Source organism: Aythya marila (genome assembly GCF_965140915.1).
Source record: "Aythya marila genome assembly, chromosome: 3".
Classification (NCBI taxonomy): domain Eukaryota; kingdom Metazoa; phylum Chordata; class Aves; order Anseriformes; family Anatidae; genus Aythya; species Aythya marila.
This window is the reverse complement of record NC_139044.1, coordinates 26,009,396-26,027,559: the sequence shown is the minus strand read 5'-3', so window position 1 is coordinate 26,027,559 and position 18,164 is coordinate 26,009,396. Positions and strand designations below refer to the sequence as shown.

Here is an 18,164-nt window from a genome sequence, read left to right as displayed (position 1 = left end):
TCACTATAAAACAGAATTGCCTTTTTATCATTGCCAGTATTTTGCATCAATATCTTGAGAATCCACTGTGCTTCTTAAATGACTACCTTTTGCTTTTTTTTCAACAGTGCTTTTTCTTCCCATAAAGGGTTAATAAATATAACAATAAATAAATAAATAGCCATTCTTCTCTGGAGTCTTCCCATCAGCTTCCCCTTTGCAAAGAGAAAAATATAAAAATATTTACACTACCTTGGACATCTTAGATTTGGTGTCACTGATAAGGAAAGACATGTTATTGATTTCATTTTGTACCACAAAGTTCTGCTCTTCCCTTTTGAAATTCTGAAACATAGAAAATCTTAGTCAAAAGTGCTTACAGTATATGAGGAATGTATCCAAACAGATCTTACATAAAAATGTAGATGAAATGGAAATTTATAAAATCCACAAAAATAACACAAGGACAGAAAAATAGAATGGATGATCAAACAGCCTTGAATTTCAGCTTTATTTATATTAACTGTCTCAGGATTTTTTTTTTTATTTTTTGTTTTCCTATACTATAGTTTCACGTTTCTCTGGTTATAGAATTACAGAATCATGGAATCATTAAGGCTGGAAAAGTCCTCTAAAACCATCTGGTCCAACCATCCCCTTACCACCACCATTACCGACTAAACCATGTCCCTAAGCACTACAGCCAACCTTTCCTTAAACACCCCCAAGAAAAGCAGCCATGATAAAATCTCCTCTACTTCACTATAAAAATATTGCCTTTACATATAAACCATGCATTTCATCTTTACCTTTATAAACCCCAGTATTATTTTGATACAAGTTTGAATAAAAGACTGATCTTATAAGTGTAACTTACAAGTTACACAAGTAACTTGATGATCTAGTGTCTATTTACTGTACAATGAGTTTTCTGCACATGGGAATGTTTATAATAAATCTTACAGTCCAACTGAAGCACAGCTACACAAATAAGAAGGTATCTTGTTCCCAAAACTTGAAAAAAATGAAGTTATGGCAGAAAAGAAATTTGGTATAGACACAGTCCATAACAAGATCCAATATCTGAAATTGTTTAGTTTCTCTCAATTTTGAGTTTTTCCTTCTTTTTGCTCTAGTATTTGCAGGAATCATACTTTACTTTCACTTTTGCACCATCAGTGATGGTGTCTGATTAAGGGGTCTTACTCCAGACCCCTTGGTTTTTGCATATGAACTACAGAAAACAGACTTGAGAACCAAGCATTCTATATTTAGTAGACGTGGAATTAAGAAGAAATCCTTAACTGGTAAAATTAATCAAATATGAAACAGTATCATCTTGGAAAAATATTTTATTTGGAGAACTACTTTAAGATGTATTTTATACTTCCTTGTTCTTAGAACATCAGCTTCCCTTACTAGCTTTCCTTCATGCAAGCCAGATACAGACCCAGGCTTAATATTTGAATTTTACACCTTTAACATTTATTAAAGAAATAAAAATCTGCACTGCAACACAAATTAAGTCACTATAAGTTGTGCTGTGCCTTTCCTTCAGAAAACTCTCATTCCACTAGTACTGTTGAGTACCTTTTCAAATGAATTTTTATTGTAATTGCCCTTGAGGCTCAAGTACACAGACTGCAATTTAGGAAAAAGTTTTTTCTTTAAATGAAACAACTAACATAGTGTTACTATGCTACAAAACACACAACTCCCACAACTAGGCAGACATTTTAAATGTTTTAAACGTCAAACATGAAAGTCATTAATCACAGAAGTGCAGAATCACAGGGGTTGGAAGAGACCTCTGGTGATCATCGAGTCCAACCCCCCTGCCAAAAGCAGGTTCCCTACAGTTGGTTGAGTTAATGCCTTCTCATCTGCAGTTTCACCTCTGTCAGGAAATATGTTTTCCCAAACACAGTCACTTAATAATTTTCCTGATTAAGAAAACTACCTTAAAATATATTTATCAAGGAATTACTTACATGGGACTTTGACCAGTAAATGAAGACTTCAGCCACCATGCGAAACAATTCCTCAGCTTCACTGTTGGGCTCTTTCAGCCATTTTGCCCTAAAATTCAGTAAAAGGGCAGAAATGCTGATTTCAAAAGTAGTTTTCAACATTTTACATGGATGAAAGCCAACAAAACCAACCACGCTTGTTTTTAATCCTTTCTAGTGGCAGTCACTTTTTGATGTCCTATTTCTAAACCCTTAAAATTACATTAATTGTTTTAATCACATTACCCTTTTACATTAATACTAGTTGTAATCCAATATATTTGGATTGGGCCTTTACTTTTTTTTTTCTGTTTGTTTTTCTTCTCCTCTTCTGAAAAAGGCTCCAGCTTCTCCTAAATTGCAAAGCATCAGTTTGATCAACTTTAAGATTGTCAGGTTGAGTAAAGGCTAATTCAGTGCTAGACGTACTAAGGGATAAGATATAGTATCGACAGGACGATTTTAAGATTTATTCACCTGTTCCTCTCCACATACCTGTTATAGTCCACAAATCTAATCAACAAAGGGTAGAAGGCATAGAGGTCCCGTGCCAAAGTGGTGAACTCATCTAGGATGAGCAGTTCAGCCTCCGACATGTCACCTCTGCCTTCTGCTCTTAGATGTTCTTCATCCGATACAACCACTGCTGCTTTTTTCTTTAGCTTATCCATCAGTGGCAGGAAGTGTGTCTTTAAGAGCTGTGGTTTCGCTTTGCTTATGATGGGCTGGGAAAACACTATTTAAGGCAATCAATATTATAATGTACACCTGGCCACAAAATACAAACAAAAAATTTTATCCTTATCCTCCAGCTTGTGTCTTATTTCTAGACTACAGAGTAAAATCCTGCCCCCATTGAAATCAGCATAAGTTTTGCCAAGAATTAAATGCGGTCAGGATTTCATAGTCAATTCACTTTGTAACTATGACGGCAGAAATCACAATTTAACAGATTAAGCTTGCAAGATCATAAACCTTGCCTCTTCACAGGCATTCTGGCAACATACTGGTATTTGCCTGCATAATTTATTGAGCAATGTGGAAGTTTTGTAATAGTATGTATGGGTGGATACATACATAGCTAAATTAGTGCTCACACAAGTTTTATGAGTCACTTTTTCCTCTTCTGCATGTTGTTTATCAACTTGACTGAAGTAGGACTGGCAAACAATCTCTAGATATTTGTGAACCTACACATATAACCTGTCTGTGTTTGTTACACACTTTAGTACAATGGAAGGCTTGTGCAGACAGAAATTAAACTGATTCAACCATCCACCAACCAGCCATTTGAGCCATCTGAAATTTGTTAGCCCAAGCTTTTTGCAAATCTACTCATAAAAATGAATATGTGAATTAGAACTTCATCTGGGCCATTACAGCAAAACCATTTGTAACATATCCATAGATTACAAAGAATTTTAGGTAATTACAATTTATCCATAGAACACTTTTCATTAACAGCCCTCAGTAGACTACAAATCCAGACTGCTATCGTAAAATAACTACTACAATAAGCATTGAAAAGTCATAAAAAAGCCTAAATGAAAGACTGAAATCACATTATTGTGATTTCACACGTATACAAAATATGTATGTGCATATTCTGGAGGAAAAAGAAATAGTTTAATGTACTTCTTAAATTATTTATTAAGAGATTAAAACACACCACTTATACTACTTTTCCTTTATGCTCAGCAGTTGTAGTTCATCAAATTTGTATTTAAAAACAAGAGTGATATTCTGCTCGACCTTTAACAGGAAAAAAGCAGAGTAATTCAGAGTGTATAAATGGATATATATTCTCAATATATTTACATGTTTATTCATCTATTTGCTTTTACATCTTACCTGCTAACCTCTTCATCCAGGCTCCTTCATCAATACCAAGGTTGTTATAGATGATTTTCAGTATGTTACCCAACAGAGTGTTCATGTGCTCTGATGTCAAGGCTGTACAACACATTTCAGCCTTGTCAGGATTGTTTTCTGGCCCATGCTCCCACCAGTGTGACATGTAGCTACATAGCATAGGCAGGATCACTTCCATTATATGTGGCATTTGTGTGTAACGAATGCCAGACTCTGCCAATTCCACAATTTCTTCCATTAGCTTCACCAAGGAAGGAATATTTGGGCAAACCTCTTCTACGCTAGTAGGCAAATTGAGAACTATTAAGAAAAAAAAAGTCCAAAAATCAATAAACAAAGTCATATATGGAAAATAATTATCTCCAGTTGCTATGCTGTCCCCTCTTTTTTTCTTTTTTTTTTTCTTTTTTTTTTGTTATTTACATTTATACACTTCTAATCAAAGGGGTAAACAAACAAACAACAACAGCAAAAAAAACATGTTTTCGCACCATTTAGTAAAAACTGGCTACAAACAAGCTTCAATAATAAAGCTTTCTATAATGGAAATAATTCCTTTGTGCAAGGTTCAACTATTAAAGAGTATTTCAGAATTTCTTCCAATATGAGCTTTGCAGTTGAGAAAATATTAATACAATGAAACATATCTCCACATGATTCTACATGATACCAAAGCAATATTTTGAGAACAGTATCTCAAAATTAAAACATTGGTATCTTTAAAAATGTAAAATAATCAGTTTTACCAGACCTCGCCCATTCATTTAGGAAAGAATTGTAATTAAGAGATTAAAAGAAAATTCTTGCACTATAATCTGCATGCAAAAATACACATTTACTAGGCAAGCAACATTTCTAGAGAAATCTGTTTTTTCATAAACATCATATGAGGTTCTAGAAATACCTGCTCTCTCTCTTGCATTCTTGGTATTGTAAATTGAGTAGATATTATGTTTGTTCAAATGAGTTTCCAAAAAAGCCACTGGAAAGGCACCTGAGAAGGCAGCCAAGCATTCTCCTAGTGCTGATCGTTGCCTGTGAATTAATAAACATCATTAAATACACAAATCTTTGATGAATACACTCTGGGGTAGTTGTAAATCAGCCTTTATTTTACTCTAAGATGTGCTCATCTCAAGCTAGTACTTTATTAGGATCATCAACACAAGAATAAGTAGTAGAAACTGAAGTGCCACAAACTCTAATAATATATGAATTAAATGTTATGACATAAAATGTCAAAGACAGCCTACTTAGTTGGAAGCAAATGAGGAACATTCATGGAAAACACAAAGTCATCATAATAATGGCTTCTGTTGCATTCCTTTCCTCTCAGCTTTACTGACGTTACAGTTTCTGCTATTGTTACTGAATAGACTGATGTATCAAGAGACCAAATATGACTATTATATTTGAATTACAAAAATTTCCTTTTTCTGAGACATAGTAATAAGCAGACGTTAGCCTGGAAAGAAAGCCAAGTCCTTCACAAAATGTTAAATTGCTAATACTGATTAATAACAATTTTTGCACAAAAATACTGCTCTCATCTCTTCGAACACATGCATCTCTTCAAACATATGACAGCATTTATTTGAGGCCCAAAATTTTTAAATGTGTCAAAATTTTAAAAAGCCCATTTCTATGAAGAAGCAGGTGATCACCTGTCACTTCACTTAGGTCCTTCATGTGACATTTAAAACTGTTAGTTTAGATTTCCAATCCAGCGGCCAGAGCAAATTTTAGGAATGTGACAAATGTTTAGCTAAGCAAGTTGAGCCATGCAGATGACAGAACTCCACGAACAAAGCAAACTGTCAAGTTAAAAAAGGCCTCCAAACTCACAGATCAAAAGATTCATCTTTGGTCTTAAGGTTTATCTCATTTTAGGAACTTATTTTCTTTCTTGATCTAGTTTGTTAACTTCATTTTATTAAATCTAACTTCTTTCTCAGTATTATTTTTCCCACTTGCTCCTCCTTCCTTTTTTTTTTTCTTTTCATTAGGTCATAATCTTTATTAGGTCATAATCTTTTCATTAGGTCATAATCCAGGTATATATCCATTACATACACATAAAAAAAGCATGCTATGTTGCTTTCCACTTGCAATGTTTGTAGGTAACCATACACAATAATTATCGATTATTACATATACCTTCTATGGGACTACCCACGGGGGCTGGAACTAGATGATCTTTAAGGTCCCTTCCAACTCAAGACATTCTATGATTCTATGAACATATTAGTAATAATTACAACCGTAGCCTAACTGAATAGCATATCTTTACAGTTCTCCAGCTGGATCTTAAATAAAGTCGTATCTATTGTCAGACTATTTTATCTGTAATTGTTGTTGAATTAATATATTTTGACAAGTGTATAATATAGCATTTTAAGTATAATACAATAAATGCCTCTGGATTCTGCTTAACACCTAAGCACCTTTTTTCTTTCAAGATACACTTCCAACAACCACCTCTTCCTATATTGCTTTCTGGACTGCATATTCATTAAAGTGAGTATAACTGCAAATAATAAATATAGAGGAACATTTCTTCTTCTTACCGTTCTACATAAATACTCTTGCTGGTTCCCAGAGCATACAAACTGGCCAATATTCTGTAACAGGAGACCTGAACATCTTCCACTAAAGAAAAGAAAATGATAGATATGAAGAAAATAACCTCATTACAATTCTTCTGACAATAACTACATAAATGACATCTATCAAAGACAATCAATAGCAACGTCTCTCTAATACAAAAATAATATTCTGACCCTTCAATGCCATACTTTTTAATCAAAACTTCTACTTGGTTCAATACTAAGTTATCAGCTAAGATTACAGTTGTACTTTATCGTATTTAACTAGTGCACTCACTTTCTGAAATTAATTGCATACCAACTCTTCAATGATACTGTCTAATGGCATAACCTAAGAATTTATTCATTTAATATCTATGTAAAATGTGTCAATGCAACATAGTCTGGCTCTTTACTGCAATGTGATTTTAGTTCTGTTCATCTCCTAGTTCAGTATTTAACAGTAATCTCAGGCACACAACCCACGTTTTTGATCACACCATGGAGTACCCTGTAAACATAGTACTACTCTCAGGTACAAGCACTAGGTCAAGATGCCTGCCATCACAGTAGTACAAATAAGATAATCTTACAAGTAGGCGATTCCAATTGGTAACTTTCTCAGTTTATGAATTCTAAAATTGAGAGTTTGACAACAACATGAGATATGTAGAATAGCTGATTAAGAATATCACATAAGGCTAATTATTCAGTTTCAAAACAGAATATTAGAGAATGAAAAATCACTGAATAAGTGATTTATAATGAAGCAGTGATATATTTAACACCACAGATGACTTCTTTCTGGATACTATCAAAGACTCTTGAATTTTACAGAAATAATTTAATGAGGAAAGTGCATGTTTACGTCTCAACACATTTAAGTCCATCAATATAAAAGCAAATTATTGCAAACAGTTCTCTAATAATTAAATAATTATTTTGGGGGATTCTAAAAAAAAAAAAAAAAAAAAAAAAAAAGTCTATTCTTCCAGATCCTTCTTTAGGTATTGCTATAGCTAGTTAGCTGTACAGAAGCAGAATAATTTAATACATCCTTTAATACTTTAATACATCCTTTAATAATTTAATAATCCTTTAATACAGACTGGACAACAGAATTCTTGTTGAGTTCCTAAACCACATACGATTAAAATTTTGTGTTGGAGAGTACAAAAGTTTTTCCTGAAAAGATTGGGCTTGGAAAAATAAATTACACAATCTGCTACAATCAGAATCTCTACAGAAATGAAGTCTCACATATATCTTAATATCTTATATCCCTTCTTCAGTACCTATTCTTTCAGTTCTTCAGAAACTCCTTACACTTTTCCTTGGGATCTAAGATGCAGCCACCCACATTCCCTGCTAACTGAAACCGAGTCAAGGGGCAGGTATCACAGTATACCCTACAGGGGTACAACCTCAGGTATAGGCAGGGCAAAGACAAATTAACTTAAATGAACTTTTCATACAGGAACAAAACCACAGTGAATCTACGCCACAGAAACCAAAACTGAGAAGACACAGCTGCTTTAGTATTTACAGAAAGTTCACTAAAACCTGCACACTAGAGAAATTATTAATGCTTACTCTTACTATATGACATTATGGATAGTAGCATGACATGTCTAAATAATACATACATATCAAATCTTCCCCAAACTGGTGCTGTCCAATATGCTCAAATAATGAAGATAGCACTGGCAGGAGAGCCACTGTGGTATAATTAATGATTTGTGTAACTCCCTTGGGCTGGTTTCTGCTGTGTGTAAACTGGCCTTGTTTCAGATTTTCCATTGTTTTCTCCAGATCCTCGGCAGCATTGTCCAAAAAAGCTCTCAGTGCCATCTTAACAGACTCCAGACCAGTTTTCATCACAGTCCTGTATATACCATGCAATGAGAATGAAAGAGAATACTCTATTAAACAAGCCTGGAATAAAGTCTAGTTTTGGCTTATATGAAGTATATAACAAAGATCTGAAGAAAATTCTTTCATCTTTGGGGATTATAAAATCTACTCACAGCAGAACAACCTAATGAAAAAAAAAAATGCTTTATAAGAAAATAAGGATATTGTATTTGGTACAATCATTGACAATTTGGTACAATCATTTGGTATTATCATTGACAAAATACAGATCATATTAAAGACAGGGATTAATTTGCCTTCAGAGGAAAAATAAAATGAAATAAATAAATAATGAGGAAGAATGAGAAGTCCTGCAATTCATCATTCTTGAAAAAGAGGAGCCAAATTGGGTTTTGGTTGGTTGGGGGATTTTTCTCTTTTTTTCTCTTTTTTTTTTTTTTTAAAGTCTTCTATAGACTTCACTGTGGCTTAAGTAGCCAACTCAACTTAGAAGTAGTACTGAATTCAACATAAAAGGTGTGAGTTTTTTTCCTCAAATTGGAAACAGAATTAACTTTGCAACAAAGACACTCTGAGACAGGTTCACTGCACCCTATATGCACTTAACTCCTGATTTATTTATTTTTTTATTAGACAGCATAAGCAAAAGAACAAAATATTTCTAATGCTATTGTGGTCTTGAGACTGTCATGTGATGAAAAGCAGATGAGAGTGAAGCCAGCAGTTCCTCGACACCACCACTCTGAACCAAAACTGAAAGCATAAGATAAAAATACTGTTTTTTTTCCAAAAAAAAAAAAAAAACAAAAAAAAAACTTATTTTGTAGCAGAAATTCTTTTCAGCACTATCTTTCTCAAGAACATCTTCCTTAAGTTTTGAAATATTGTAGCCTTACACAGGTTTTCCAAATCTGACTGGATACTGTTCTCTAATAAGTGATTTTCTTTGATCTTCAGAAAATATATTCAGTGTTACCTCGCATCCAAGGTCTGGCCCAGTATGTGAAGACAGTTGACTATTGATGTTGCATCATTTCCTAAATAGGAAGGAAAATTACCAACCAATTAAACTGAGCATTCTTTAAAGCATACCTACACTCTGCCAACCATCTCTGGTTTTAATGAAAGAGTAAATGACATTGCAGAAGAGTAATTCAACTTCTGTGTAATTTTGACAGTCATGTTAAAAAACATGCAGTTTGTTGTCTTAGCCTTGTTTGCACAAATGCACTGACAAGAGGCGGTAAAGCATCTCTCATCAAATAGCTGAGGCAATCAAGAAGGAAGCACTTAAATGTGGGGTTAATTAGAGCTACAGTGTATTGTCTGCTTTTTATTTTAAGTTTTATAAACTTTGTTTTCATTCATTCATGTTTATTTGAACATTTATTTCCCCCCTCTCAGTAAAATGAAAACTGTTTAATTTTCACAAGCTGCTCTTACATACAGTGTCATAAAGAAGTTTAGCTCCCTGATGTTACCAATAGTTTACAAGTACTCATACCAGGATCAAGTGTGGCACTTATGACATAATACCCATCTCCCATTGCAATGACTTTTTTTTCCACACTTAACGTATGTAAAAAGAGAACTTACACACACATCTTGTATGTACATGCACAGCATATGATGTTGCCATATATAAGTCACCTCTAAGTTCACTTTTTAAATCCAGGGCAAATTTAGGGCAAATACATTTCATCCACAGCTTATTTAATTGATTTTTAAAAAACATAAATTGCTGCAAAAATGAAAATAATTTTTCTTACTTCTTTATACTTCCAAAGTTTCTCAATCAAAAATAAATAAATAAAACAGACAATGCTTAAGACAGACTACTGAAAATACCATAGTCTGCATACAGGGTACTATGCTTTATTAATTGTAGATATTTCACTTGAAAATATCAGCAAACATAAAACTTAAAGTAGTGTGTTTCATTGAAATACAGATTTGAAAAGATAAATTGCAATAATGGAGTGGGAAGTTTATTGCAGCACTTTAAATGCTATTCTGTTACCAAAACTGGGGGGTGGGGGTACTGTTGCATTGCAAACACAGTAGATCAAACAAACCTGAACCACAGTTTCTGTGGCTGCCCCTGGCCATGCGGCCTCACCCTCTTTGCATTGGCACTTTTGTGGTAATGCAACGTAATGACCAGATGATGAAGCTGACATGGCCAAAATGAACCATACCAAAAAAAAAAAACCAAAAAACCAAAAAACAAAACTCCACACCTGCTCCTCACCTCCAAAGTTTTCCGTCAGCTCCTTTTTCTGTCAACCCCTATTTTTTCTCCATACTATTTTACTGTCTGGTGACATGAATGCCAGTGTTGGTGAAGAAGAGGGTGAAGAATCATGCTAATGAAAGCAGGGATGGAGTGAAACAATCAAGGCAACCCTGCCTTAGACTGTGGATTGAATTGTCACACAGTGAGTGTATGTGCAGATGCATATATGCTGAAAGCCGCTGTCTACTAAAGAGATGCTCACTCCATTTCCCTGAAAAGTAACCCTGGTGATCTATTTATACCATGTAGATATACGAGCCATATGTTTATGAGGAATCAGGTACTTTCTAAGGTGCAACCAGATGGAAGAGTAAGAATCTAATCCAGTTATTCTGAAAATGAGACAAGATTTAGGCATATCCCCATAGTAGATGCTGCAGTGTTTGTTTTTCCACTGATAATAAAATTTTCATAAATTCTGCTGAGATGTGAAAAATATGTTCTGAAGCAACATTAAAGTACAATGCAAGGTAAGCAATGTCTAAAAGGGCCAACTTCAGTGTCTCACCCCAAAAACAGATTTACATGACTACCTCAATTCAAGGAAGATCAGTAATAGTTATGAATCTGCACCTTATGTTTTTGTATTATTCAGCTTTAAGGTACGATAGCTTTAATGACTGCCCCATGTATTTAAAGTACTATACTTTTCATTTGGAATCATCTAGCTTAAATTTACTGGAAGTTTCTTTGATGACAGAAAACAACTTGCAATTGTGTAGTGATTTTTCAGGATAAATCATTTTGAGAGGTGGGTGTGCATAACTGAATTTTGCCAATTCTGACAGTACAGTGTTTCATGTATTCTGGAAGCTAGCATTGTATATGCAATTTAAAGATACACTTGCCACTTTTCATTTAATGAAAGGAAAAATGAGGCCAACCAGTTAATCCACTTTAAAAGAAACAGAAAAACATTTTTCTTAGTTCTAAATATACACTGAGTTTGGTAATCTGGAAAAACCTTGCTGTTCAACTGATATATCAGAGGAGAATTCGGAGAGCATAATAAATACAGCACACTTCATTCAAGTTTTGCCAGGTATATCACTATAACACTAAAAATGACTTTCAAAAATATCATGAAACTTCTTTCCTGTAATGTCTCCTCTTGTTTATAAATTCAGACAGAATTTCTTATAAAAATCTTTAAAAATGCTATTTGCTCTGAAATAGAGGTTTACGTTCAGTGGAAATTCTGTGTCTTGCTTTTGTTTGATGCCATGCATTTAGTTGTTTTCGCTATGATTCTAAAATATACAAAGAAGGGAAAAAAAAAAAAAAAAAAAAAAAAACTACAAAAAAGGTGTTCTGAATAATTTACTTTAAAATGCCACCAATACGATCTGTAAAAACTTTTAAATTGAACATTTCAAGACTCAGTTCGCTTCCAACCTGAGTACAGGAGTAAATTTCAGAAGTCCATGTTGTTTTTTTAAACTTGAGTCACAAAACCTGAAATTAGGGGGTTTCTAGTAAAACTGGTTTTATTACTATTGCCAATATTTCCGTGGATATACATATTTTAATTAAATAAAAATATCATTTTTATTAAAAATGTTAGTGATTTTCAGATGCCTGAAAGCTATACATAAGACACTGTGATTATAGAAATGAATATGTAGTATATAAAATTCCATTCCATCATGAAAAGAGAGCAGATAAGTACAATTCAACAGGATAAAAAGTTAAACAAGCTGTTCTTTAACGTAACTCTTCATACAACTAAATGTTAAAATAAAACAATGGAGACTGGACATATGCAAATGTTAAAACACAGAAGTTCAAGAGGTTTTAAGGTTAAACATACCCCAAGAGCTAACAGAAGTATTAGGTTGATGGGTGGAGCACTGTTCAGCATGTTTTACAAATGCAGTTGATGCCATGAACAGTACAACTGTATTTAGTTATCTGAAGTCCTCTTCTGATTAGTTTCTCTAAGTTCCCAAAATGAGTGAGCAAAAGCAGGCCACTCTTACTATTAGTCTTATTCAGCTAATTTTTGTTTCAGGTTAGGAGGCACTGCAATACTTATATGGAGATTTTGATAGATAGATATATATTTTTTTATTTCTTGCATACATGGAAAGAATGTCTTACCAGAGATTTAACAGCATAAAAAGTGAATCAAGCTAATCAGGCTCTCTAAAATTATTCACTAAGAACTTTAAAATCCAGCCAACTAATAATAATGACCATAAATCAATCTTATTGATGCAGAAATACAGCTCTCAAACAAACAGTAGATTATTGGGGTCAAAATCTACTTTCAAAATGTAAAGAAATAATAATGTCATGCTGAATAACAGACAATCTTAGATATCAGGTGCAATTAACTGCTTAAATTCACTCTAGAAGACTTTTATGTTTAATTTCCCGTTTTATCAAGACTTACATACAGCTTACACTACAGGACTTTTACTAATGACTTTCACACATGCAGCTGTATCCTCAGAAGTACCATTCAAATTCACAATAAATATAAAACACCTATCTGGAATGTCAATAAAATAGCAAACTCCACACCATCCCAAAAGACTATTATGAAGCAACTCTTGCTCATTTAAGGAACCTCCGAAATGCACAAATAATTAGGCTTCCGCTGTGTTCATAAAGGTTGTCCTCATGAGCATCTTCACCTCTTCTGCATGGGCCTTTGTATTGCTACAAGAAGTACAATTCTTTTGATAGGGTTTTCTAACATGAAATAATTAGCAGACAAGGTAAAGCAAGCTGTAAGGTGACTGACTTGAGTTAGTATGTTCACAGTAACAACCATGCTTTGGAGACCTTGACTCGTAGAAAAAATACAGTATACTTCCCTGTTGGCTTAAAGATTTTGTATTCTCTTAGTTACTGCACACTAGGAAACTTGAATTAAAAACTAAACCATAGATGTGGTGAATACTCATCTGAATCCAAGTGATCTAACTTGTACTACTTGAACCCAACCTAAGAACAGAAACTAAGTAAGCTGTGAGAGGTGGAACAGAAAACATCCCTTCTTTAGTACTCTAGAAGTTACATTGACTCAGATTTTGAACTTGAAATGTTACACATTTTAGAGAAGAAAAAAAAAAGAGAGAAAAAAAAAAAAAAAAAACAGATTCAAAGAGCAACAACTGCAAGTATTACAAAAAAAAAAAAAAAAAAAAAAGTATATGTGAACTACTTCATTCCTTGAAGAAATAACCTTGCTTGACACAAAAATCCACTCAGATCATCCCAAAACACAGTTAAAAGCAACAAATAACTTCCACTCTTTCTTCTCAGTTTAATTGTTTTCATGTTTCTGAACACTACAATGTTGCAGCAAATGAATTCCTTTTCTTCAAATTGAATGAAATATGTTGGAGTTGAGTTAGATGCATGTTCTCTTAATCAAATTCTAATCAGCTAATTACCAAATTAGATATGTTCATCGATGCTGGAGTTTGCAATACATCCATCATAGAAGCTATACATGTGTAGGATGTGCTATTTCCTATCATCATGGCTTAAGAAAAAATTTCAGACTAATGACTGTGCCACGCATTACATAGAGTGTTTAAACTTGACACAGATTTCAAATTGACTTAATTTATGTGATTTTCACGTGGTATAAGACAAATACCCAAACCCTGCTAGATTCACATAATAACAGAAAGTTTGTAGACATGCGTATGTGGAGTCAAGCATATCTGGGAATACTTAAGAATTCCACAGAACATTAATAAGCATTTCAGCCTACTGCATATTTTCCTAAATGATTTTCCAATACAATGTGTAGTTATGATACTCCATTTTTCCCAAATGAATTATAAAAAATAAAAAGATGTGTTTATAAATAACTCAGTGACATTTTTTGGTAGAATCATGAAATCCAGATGTTGGTTAAGACACACAAAAAACAAAACAACATCCCCCACCACCACCTGATTACTACAAAAGCTTTTTATTTCAACTAACAAATTATGTGATCTACCAGCCTAAACAATTAGTGGTCTGTGAAGACCATGCATTTCAGCCATGCAGCATGCAACAAAGCAGTACATAACACAATGCAAAAATGGCAAAGAAAACCAAGTGATGGCCATGCTAATATTTGTCAAGGGTCTTCTTACCAAACAGTGAAATCCTATGCCTGACAAGAACTCCAAGTTTGCAGAACAGGCTGAAGACAAAAGAAAAATAAAAGAGAAGAGAAGGAAAAAGAAAAAAAAGGGGGGGGAGGGGAGGGAGAAAAAAATAACAGCTGATATATGAGCAGGAAAAGCAACATGATGTCACGCAGAAAGAATCAATTATCTGAGCAGAATGTGGGACAGAGTACTAAAGAAAGAGTTTTTAAGTGCATATCCTTAACAAACATGGTTAAATAAGCACATATTATAATTAAAGAAACAAACAAGAAAAAATAAAAATAAAAGCAAAGCTAATTAATATAAAAGCGTCCTATATGAAAACCCACAGGGAAATTACCATTGAAGCTTTAAGAAGTAATATGTGGTCAGTGTGCTATTCAGGACATCACTGACAATTTGAAAACAAAAGGTAAGGAAATCAGATTAATTGAAGTGTTTGATGGTAGATCTTTAACTAATCCAATTTAGATCTTGTCTTAAACACAGTGAGAATTTCTTTTTAAATATGTTTTTTAAAACATGACAACATGAGAAACAATGTAACTCAACATGAAAAATAGCTTCTTATATGGTTTTAAACAAACAAAAATGAATACGATCAATGATTTCATTTCATATGTGTAAATTACTTTTTGTACTGATGAGCAGTGTTCCATTCAGAACAATGAAGAATTAAGTTTTGTGTTAGTTCCTAGAAGCAGGACCACACTGTCCTACCCAAATTGACCTGGCCTCCAAATTTAAGAGAGATTAGTTCAATCTTCATGACCAAATTCAGTCTGAGAATTTTCTACAACAGTGACATAAATTTTGGTGTTTTTTGTTGTGCTGCAAAAACCCGCATCTATTAAAATGACATGAACAATACTATGTCATTTTATTAAACTATTTAATTACTAGGCATATGGACCAGTTAACAATCTCTGATATAAAAGCAAAAGACACATAAGCATGTCTGCATAGTTCATGGATGAGATCTGAGCATGTTGTTCCATTGACAAATGAGAGCATGGTGCCAAATGGAAACATTTATGTCCAGAATTGGAACAGCCAGGTTAATGTGGTGTTGAATCTGCCTTATTAGCCAGTGCACAGTGATCCATTACAGCAACTGCTCTGTTTTAGAAAAGAGTCTGGTTGTACATCTTCAGGGATCTCTGTTCACTTATACCATGAAGCAGGCATATACACTTTATATTCTTTTATAAGGATCCTGGTTCATCCAGTCCAACAGGAAAAGTGGGTATATGGTACTGTCATATAAATGTTATATCCATTCCAATGAAGACATTAAGTAGCTCTCAATCTCTCTCTTCCTCTAACACACAAATGTTACTCAACTGACTGTAACATTCAGCAGATGCTATATTTTCACAAAGTCAGACTGAACCTATTATCTCCGCAGTCAATAGTGTAAATTCAGAGTAAAAAAAAAAAAAGTCCAAATGTCTAGTACTTAGACTCATGTCCAGAAATAATTCTACATAACTGCAGTAATACAAGGACTTGTAAGATGGTATAATGAAGAAGAAATGCAAAAATTCCAATCCGGACGATGTTTACAAATAAATGGAAGATAATGTCACACTATTTCAGGAAGAGGTCTGACCCATATGTTACCATAAAATTGACCTGAATTTAATACACTTGCTGAACACAAAATATTTATTGCATTTCTTGACAGTCACTGCATTAACAATATGCAGAATACTCTTCCATAGTTCAAAAAATGCAAGCTTATCTTCATCAGAAAAAGCAAGCAGACAGAAACTGCCTTTGGTTTGAAGAAAAGCCTACATAAGAGTCACACACAAACATATCTAAAGGGAAAACTCAACAGAAAATCCAAAATTTAACTTTGAAGAATTCTCTACAAATGAGGGAAAAAAATATGTTGGGAATCCCTTAAAATGGCTTCAGAAAATGGATCATATAATGCACTTTCCATTAGCTTGACACTCAAGAAATCAGCTGCACAACAGCACTGGCTATAGTTATCATTTATCCAGGTTTCCTTGCCTGTGTTTTATTGTCATTGGCTGCCTCTTCTAGAAGGCACACAACTCAATTGTTTGACAGCAGGTCTGATCATTTTGCTGGGCTAAAAATTCAGAAATCTCATGCATACTACTGGACAGCATATGTGTAGAAGTCCTGAATCCATGCAGCATGTATGCTGATATTTCCATGTTTGACATATTCTAGAAGTGTGGGATTTATTGATGAGGCTTTACTTAACAACTGCTAAAATACTGTTATCTAGGATATTACAGAAAGAAATACAGCAGCTCATAATGGAAAATAATCTAGATACATGCTCTTTGAAAGGATTTTTTCATTCTTTGAAGAAGACCAGTCAGCCAAACTGCCAGACCAAATCAGTCCATGAAATGACACAAGAGTCGAGGTCATTAGTTACTTATGCTCAATATTGCTGTTAGAAACTCTGCTCAGTATTCATACAATGGCTGTCTCCCTATAGCAGCAATTCTGTTTTGCCTGTTTTGGTACCTAGTAACAGCCATCCATGATACCTGTACTGTGCAGGCATGCAGTTGGTCTTGTTTTAAACTTGTAGTCCACATTACTAAATTGGAAACATGGGTTTCAATTCAATCAAAAGTGAGATTAAGTGAGAACATCTCTTGGAGAGATGGTCTAATAATGGATAACTTCAGAGAAAAGATCAAGGGGATATTTCTGTCATATTACTACCACTGTCACTATTTAGAAAACTGAAGAGCAGAAAGAATGCCACTCGTTTTATTTTTTACAGGAAGCAGCAATAATGATACTGTCTAAAACTCAGTTATTCATTTTTTTTTTCTTTTAAATATAAAATGTTGCAGGAATAATGGTTTCAGTATATACTTATTTCCAGCAGTGGTAGCTGATACACAATTACACATCTTGTGCAACACACAATGCAACAGATGAATTGTTGCACATAAATTAAGTTCCCTGCATGCAAAAAATCAGCACTGCTGACTTTAAAACATCATATAATTGTAACTCTGAACTCTCTTTTCCATTTTACACAATGAATTTTCTCAATGGGAAAAGGAAGTTAATGTTTGTGTTTGGAAAAAAATGCCTGAAACTTCTCACTTTCCAACAATAAACTGCATTGTTTAAAGACATACACATATGCATATAAATGAAAATTATTTTAAATTTTACCTGGTCACCATTTCCTTCTCCTTATTAGAGGCATGGCCTCCACTGCTGAGAGGTCTACTTGCTGCAGACAAGAAATACAGGCGATGATTTTTGAAATACTGATCAATCAAAGGGAGCACAACCTGCAATTACATCAGAAAGAAGTGGTTATCTCAGGGCTTTTTTTGCTATGTTCTGTATTATTTTTTGTAAGTCACAGCTACAGACAAGATTTCAAATGTGTATTCTGTTTCAAATTCCTAGT

At 33.8% G+C, this 18,164-nt stretch overlaps 1 protein-coding gene across 13 annotated transcripts in view; it reads right to left on the bottom strand.

Annotated features, from left to right (window-relative positions):
* Nucleotides 1-18,164, bottom strand: part of RYR2 (ryanodine receptor 2) — a 413,797-nt gene that overhangs the window by 72,777 nt on the left and 322,856 nt on the right. For all 13 annotated transcript variants that reach the window (XR_014317119.1, XR_014317120.1, XM_082756062.1 and 10 more), the window contains 10 exons: nt 17,921-18,042; nt 14,720-14,769; nt 9,297-9,357; nt 8,092-8,330; nt 6,428-6,509; nt 4,765-4,895; nt 3,840-4,160; nt 2,484-2,724; nt 1,971-2,058; nt 232-324 (listed from right to left, as the gene is read on the bottom strand). Coding sequence is in view for 11 of the 13 variants with exons in the window: in XM_082756062.1 (XP_082612188.1) it covers nt 232-324; nt 1,971-2,058; nt 2,484-2,724; nt 3,840-4,160; nt 4,765-4,895; nt 6,428-6,509; nt 8,092-8,330; nt 9,297-9,357; nt 14,720-14,769; nt 17,921-18,042 (1,428 nt within the window). In the remaining 2 variants the exon portion in view is untranslated. The remainder of the gene's footprint in view (nt 1-231; nt 325-1,970; nt 2,059-2,483; nt 2,725-3,839; nt 4,161-4,764; nt 4,896-6,427; nt 6,510-8,091; nt 8,331-9,296; nt 9,358-14,719; nt 14,770-17,920; nt 18,043-18,164) is intronic.